This window comes from Brassica oleracea, chromosome C7, assembly GCF_000695525.1.
Source record: "Brassica oleracea var. oleracea cultivar TO1000 chromosome C7, BOL, whole genome shotgun sequence".
In the NCBI taxonomy this organism is placed as follows: domain Eukaryota; kingdom Viridiplantae; phylum Streptophyta; class Magnoliopsida; order Brassicales; family Brassicaceae; genus Brassica; species Brassica oleracea.
In genome coordinates, this window is record NC_027754.1 from 35,570,506 (window position 1) to 35,577,001 (window position 6,496).

The 6,496-nt window shown below is 37.9% G+C and overlaps 1 protein-coding gene and 1 long non-coding RNA gene across 6 annotated transcripts; both read left to right on the plus strand.

Annotated features, from left to right (window-relative positions):
• The first annotated feature begins 1,320 nt into the window (after positions 1-1,320).
• Positions 1,321-2,154, plus strand: LOC106305443. Of its 2 annotated transcripts, none has more exons than XR_001262987.1 (3): positions 1,321-1,503; positions 1,681-1,762; positions 1,836-2,154. It is a non-coding gene; the product is annotated as an uncharacterized LOC106305443 (long non-coding RNA). The 2 variants fall into 2 exon arrangements; XR_001262988.1 differs by having other exon boundaries at positions 1,867-2,154.
• A 281-nt stretch (positions 2,155-2,435) lies between these two features.
• On the plus strand, positions 2,436-5,364 carry LOC106307074. 4 transcript variants are annotated; one of them, XM_013743932.1, is made up of 6 exons: positions 2,436-2,624; positions 3,046-3,573; positions 3,668-3,912; positions 3,979-4,228; positions 4,299-5,172; positions 5,258-5,364. In XM_013743932.1, exons 2-6 carry the CDS (start codon positions 3,336-3,338, stop codon positions 5,325-5,327), a joined length of 1,677 nt encoding a protein of 558 aa, XP_013599386.1. In that variant the 5' UTR covers positions 2,436-2,624; positions 3,046-3,335; the 3' UTR covers positions 5,328-5,364. The 4 variants fall into 4 exon arrangements, with proteins under 4 accessions (XP_013599386.1, XP_013599388.1, XP_013599387.1 ...); XM_013743933.1 differs by lacking the exon at positions 2,436-2,624 and adding an exon at positions 2,747-2,841; XM_013743934.1 differs by lacking the exon at positions 5,258-5,364 and having other exon boundaries at positions 2,437-2,624; positions 4,299-5,243.
• Positions 5,365-6,496: the final 1,132 nt, after the last annotated feature.

The window sequence follows — 6,496 nt, forward strand, 5'->3', positions numbered from 1 at the left end:
TTCTCTCTCTAGTTGTGTATGTGGTTCAGAGAGGCTTTTTTTTTTTTTTTTTATAAACAAGAAAAGAGATCTGAGAAGAGAGAGTGCAACTGATTCCAAAGAACTCGCGGGAGTTGCTTTCGACTTGAACAACTGCCTACTGTGTTGATACGTGGTAATCTTTCCACGTGTTTCTATGACTAAACCATTTTTGCTTCATTTAAACCAGAAATCAAAATTGAGTTTTTTTTGTTATGGTCATCTTCTACATTGTCAAAAGTACTTTCGTGTGGACCAACCATATTGAGCCACGCAAGTTATAGGATCCACATTGTACTGTATTTTATGGGTTTCATATAAACTGTTGTTGGTGGCCGACAAAATTACCGCTTTTTCTTTTAACAAAATAATGACGTGTCGAAATCTCAGACGATGATAAGATTACACGAGTGGAATCCAGCGGTCAGGAAAAAACGTTAAAAAAGGATGATACCATGCTCATTTCTCTTGCTTTCTGGATAAACAAAAAGAAAAGCACACTAGATTTGTCCTGTCCTTTAAGTTGTATTTGATGATGATTGACTGAAAATTCTCAGTTTCTAAGGGTAGAACGAGGGAAGAGACTGAGATCTTAGAGCACCCTCAACGCAAAAACCCAATTGGGTTTCCTATTTTTTTTTATTTTTTTTGTTGATTTAAAAAAAAAAAATAATTAAAAATGAACCAATCGCGGACCGCCACGTGTCAGTGGGGTCCGCGAAACAGTGCAAAATACGTCTCTTATTTCACGACAGAAGACCACGGTCTCTCCTTTTTTGTGGGGCTCACACCACCTTTTTCCCTAAAAACCCATCCTGGAGCCCCGTTAATCATGGCCTTAGAGCTAAACAAAAAAGATGAAATCAGAATCTTATTCAATGGTAGTCATGTCATCTCCTTTGATCAGGGCCGACCATTGGTTAAAGTCCTTAAAACAAGAATTTTAGACGTCAGAAATTATAAAAGTCTGATGGCGCCACAGAAATATAAAATTTCACTTTAGCGTAGTGGTTGCCAACTTAACCTCTTAACTTTTAGACCACCAGTTCGATGCTCAGTTCAACCTTTTTTCTTTTCTGACAATAAGACAGCTTTTTCCTTTTCTCATAATAATAACAATTTCATTTAATTCATTCATTGGTTGCATGTTCTAAGTACATGATTAACTTCGGTCTCCTATCTGGAATTTTTAATTTATGATTTGACATTTTTTAAAAATAAAATAATTTTATAATATTTTATATAATTTTTTTTTAAAAAATACTTAAAATATAGTAAGAAAATAACATGCTCAAGAGGCATAACTTTTTTATACGCTTTAGGTTCCATATGCATCCGGACGGGCACCGCCTCTGATATTCAACCGCTATGTCTTCATCTTATTCAGCTCTACATACTTCTGTAGAAGACAGATACCGCAACTCTTTCTGGGGACATGAACTGAAATGAATAACCATGTGCCCTGCCAGGTGGTCAACTCTGGTGGTGGGTATTTGTTTCCATCTCCTTCAGGATTCTGCATTGTTTCAGCTGTCCACAGATTGGCTATGCAGGAATTTGCCCTTTGGAGGCACAATCCTCATCATTGATTGATTAATCATCATCACTCTCAAGAGTTCTTTGATTTCTCTGATAATGTTCCTTTTCCTAATCCTCAAGCAGAGAGTAGTGAATGGAAAAGATGGGCAGATCAGCTGATTGACAATGGTTCAGAGCCGAACTTCTTGGTGATCCAAATTCACAGGTTTAGTTTCTCACTTTCTCTATATCCATATTATATGATCCCTACATTTCCTCATATGTCGTCATCTAATCAGCCTTTGCAACATATACTGACACCATCTTTAGACGTACCACGGCAAGAGGTAAGTAACAACTAACCAGCAGCAGCATCAATCAGGTGGTTTCGTTGGAGGCCCCTGCAACACTAATGTGTTTGGATCCATATGTCAGTCTTACCCAAGAGCTAGTTGTGAGTTTGGTTCAGCTATACCTATAAAGGCTATAGCAAATTATCCATAAATCGCCAGCTATCATTTGAAAAAGAAACTTTAGGTTTTAGTTGTGACGTGAGGAATACATTAACCGAAATGATCATGATGATGTATCATGTTATTGATGATGATGATGATAATGTTGTATGGATATTATATTATTAGATCATAGCTTTGCCCAATTAGGTATGTTTTCTGTTCATAAGAGATAATAATGGTATTATTAAGTTCTTGAAGCTTCATTTATAAAAGAAACCAGACATAAGGTATTAGTAATTGTGTAACAACCTTCGCATGATTGAATTTGTGTATACCAATAAAAATTAAACACATATATATCATACGATTGTCATTATCATCCCGTGTTTTATACTAAACTTTTAATTCAAGTCACATCTACTTTTCCAAGCACACCATAGGAATTAATTGCTTCACCAAACATCAAAGTATATTAAAAACGAAATAAAAGTAATCAAACTTCAAACGGTGTGATGATCTATAATTTAATAACACAACCTCGCTCACATCAAACTCTCACTTGCTGTGCACTTTGGGTTAGCCTTTCAATGCGTTATGATTCTCTCTCTGCCCTCCTCGTTTTCAGACCAGCTGGTAAAAAAGCCATTTTGTTCTTTCTTTCTTTATAATCCAAGTGTCGTTTTTTCATATTTAGTATCGAAATTTCATGTTTTCATAATCTCCTTTTTTATTATAAGAAACTAGATTCTCTACAGTTCAAAATTGTTTTAAAAAAAAAATTCAGATACGATCAACAGTTATGCTTTTCTCTCCTTTAATATCTCCATAATTAGTGCAACAAATCCGTTTCGTGAGTTTATACTTTCAAATTTTCTTTATCTTCTCCATTAAATCAATCTGTGTATATTCAGCTCAGTGTTTAGGTAGAAAAAGTGACTGAGAAATTCAGAAACGTTCATTAGATTCTGAAGCCAGCTTTTTTTTAAAAAAAACTTGGTTTGATCTGCTTCATAGAGAATGATTAATTTATTTTCTGTTACTATCCATTTTGCAGGAAATTAGAAAAATGGACCACTTGATGAAGAAAGAAACAAGCATAGTTTGATGGAAGTATCTTGATCTATCTTTTTTCCACAAAATAAATATATTTATCTTAGAAAAGAAACAAAAAGTTAGAGAAAATATCATGTGAGGTGTGGTTGATAGTTGGCAAGTGTTGCTATAAAAGAAAGTGATAGTTTCCTGAGAAAACTTATAGGTAAGAAGAAAGTAGGTTTTTCTTGGGAAAAGCTTTTCAGTTACAGAGAGAAGTAAAAGACAAGAGACAAAAACAACAAGAAGTTGATGGAAGCAAGAGGTACTAGTGGTATAAGCATGAAGTCATTAGAGAGAGTGGTTTCAGATAAAGCATTAAAGCTTGGAAACTCATTTCCATGTCAAATCTGTGTGGTTGGGTTTCTCTGTGGAATCTGTCTCACTTCTCTTTTCTTAGCTGCTCTCACTTCCATTGGCACCTTCGAGCTCGCCGCCTTCTCCTTCTCCTCTTTCTCTCCTCCTTGCAATTCCACTTCTCAAATCATCAGTATGTTTCCAGAAGTTTTGGTAACTACTTGTGTGTGTGTGTGTGGTGTGTGTTTTATGTTTTATGTAATGATAGATTGTTGTGTTATATGCAGACATAGACAGGAAACTGAAATGGAAGAACAAAGCTGAGACCGAAGAAGAAAATGATGATGATCAGGTTAATCTTTTGGTCTCTGCTTGGGACAACATATTACTAAACAATGAAGACTACTTCAAGAAACTAGGGATAAGCAAATCTGATGTCCCAAACGCTCCACATTTGGAGAACTGTGAGGAGAGGACACGAGCTAGAGAGCGCTTGGATACAAGAATATCAAACCATACATTTCCTTCTTGGGTATGCTTTCCTCTTATTCTTTGTCATCATCAAGAAGCTAATGATCACAAAAAACACTTATTTCAGATCAATGGAGGAGATGAAGATAACTATCCACTAACTAGAAGCGTGCAAAGAGAGATATGGTATCATCAGCATCCTTTGGACTGTGAAGACAAGAGTCTCAAGTTCCTTGTAGCTGACTGGGAAACGCTTCCTGGCTTTGGTATAGGAGCTCAGATCGCTGGAATGACTGGTCTTCTCGCAATAGCTATAAACGAAAACCGAGTTCTTGTTTCAAATTACTATAACCGAGCAGATCATGATGGTTGCAAAGGTATGTCCTTAAAAGACATCAACACCCTAGGCTGCAACATCTTCTTGATCAATCTTCTGTTTGGTTGCAGGTTCTGCTAGAGGAAGCTGGTCTTGCTACTTCCTACCGGAAACATCGAAAGAGTGTAGGAAACGTGCGTTTGAAGTAATGAAGAAGAGAGAAGCCTGGGAGAGAGGGACTGTTACAGGGAAACAAAACTACAGCACCAAGGAGATTTGGTCTGGACATATACCAAAGAGATGGGGTAAGCCTTGGAGTTACATGAGGCCAACTACAGAGATCAACGGAAGCTTACTCACCAGTCACAGGAAAATGGACAGGAGATGGTGGAGAGCACAGGCGGTTAGATACTTGATGAGGTTTCAAACGGAATACACTTGCGGTTTGGTGAACGTTGCTAGACATTCTGCGTTTGGGAAAGAAGCTGCTGAGATTGTTCTCTCGGCAGGAGGTTGGAGAAAGAAGAAGAAGAGGTCGGAGATTGAGGAAAGCGTGTGGTCGAGTCACAAGCCGTGGATACCGAGGCCAATGCTGAGCGTGCATGTGCGTATGGGAGACAAAGCTTGCGAGATGAGAGTCGCAGCTTTAGAAGAGTATATGCGTTTGGCTGATAGGATCAGAGAACGGTTTCCGGAGCTCAACAGGATCTGGCTCTCTACGGAGATGAAGGAAGTTGTGGACAGGAGTAAAGAGTATGGTCAGTGGAGATTCTATTACACGGAAGTGGCGAGACAAGTTGGTAATAACTCGATGGCTGAGTATGAAGCTAGCCTTGGGAGAGAGATGAGCACGAACTATCCTCTTGTTAACTTCTTGATGGCGTCAGAAGCTGACTTCTTCGTCGGAGCTTTAGGCTCCACTTGGTGTTTCCTCATTGATGGTATGAGGAATACCGGTGGTAAAGTCATGTCCGGTTTTCTCAGTGTCAATAAAGACCGGTTCTGGTAACTTCACCGCTTCCACTATGTACAGAACTTCTCCACTTCTTGTTTCTTAACAAAGTGTTTTTTTTTTTTCGGTTTGGTTTAGGCGTTCGGGTGTCAAATCTGTTCCGGTTTGGAATCAATTCAGGTTTGAGTTTTCTGGAGCACAAATTTAGATCTCATTCGGATATATAAAAGTTCGGTTTGGTGTCAGTTGGGGTTTACTCGGGTTCGGTAACACATCGAAAATTCGGTTAAACCAGTTTTAGATTTGGGTCCGGTTATAATGCATGTTTAGTTCTCCAAATACTTATTTCTAACTTGAAAATACATATTTAAATTCACAAACTTGAAAATTTTAAGCAATTTGCATCAACAAAAGCTTGGGACATGAATATAAGTGTTTTTTTTTTAATATCCATTTGAATTCGGATTTGATAAAACCCAAAATACCCTAGAATAAAATTCATTCAGATATTATGTCAGGTTCACTTCGGTTTAGATTTACCCTTTAACCGTTTATATCAGTTTGGATTTTCGGGTTCGGTTTTTTTGCCCATCCCTAGTTTGGTTTATAAACAATTCAGATCAACCATGAACCAACTTCACTGATTAACTGAACAGAGCAAAATGGCTGTTTCTTATATAACAAACGTGTCTTCACTAAGAATGTCACAAATAAGATGGCATACTACAAAACAATAACGCAACCAAACTTTCTGCACAATAAGCAAGACAAGACTCGATAAGATTGTGTCTGAAACGAAATCCACAACAGGGCAAAAGAAATTTACCTTGACAGGGAATGTTCCTGTGGGAGGTTTTGTGGTAAGGAGCTCTCTGAGCCTCCTCACGGCTTTGACCTTATTGGTTAATATATCGAGCAGCGGAAGAACCTCTTCCGTCTTAAGAGGGAAGTCAGGGGTTAACCACAACACAGGTCTTAACCCTTTCTCAGGCCCGGTCTAGAGAAATTAAGGACTGGAAGCAAAAGAAAATTGTGGGTCCATAACTTAATAATTTAAGAAAAAAAAAAAACACTCAGAGTGATTCGAACTCCTCACATCAACACGTATCGGTTTCTAGTTAAACAACCAGAACTACCGGAGATTTTATTATGTTTAGGGCAGAAATTTTAGTTATTATATCTAGGGCCGGAAGCTGGTGCTTGTCCAGCTTGTACCCAGGGCCAGTACTGCGGCCTTTCTTGTACTCGCTTTCGTTCTTTTTCTTCTTGGCACTGCCTTTGTCTTTTCCGTTCTTGCCATCTCCAGCATCCTCCTTGGAATTATAATCAGACTAGGTGTTTTTCTGCGGTAATGAATTTTTTTAAATTTAACTTATA

Coding starts and splice junctions, on each gene's coding strand:
- LOC106307074 (XM_013743932.1), top strand. CDS start 3,336: ATGGAAGCAAGAGGTACTAGTGGTATAAGCATGAAGTCATTAGAGAGA. Junction 3,913..3,978: donor ACCATACATTTCCTTCTTGG/GTATGCTTTCCT, acceptor CACTTATTTCAG/ATCAATGGAGGAGATGAAGA. Junction 5,173..5,257: donor GTCAATAAAGACCGGTTCTG/GTAACTTCACCG, acceptor GGTTTGGTTTAG/GCGTTCGGGTGTCAAATCTG.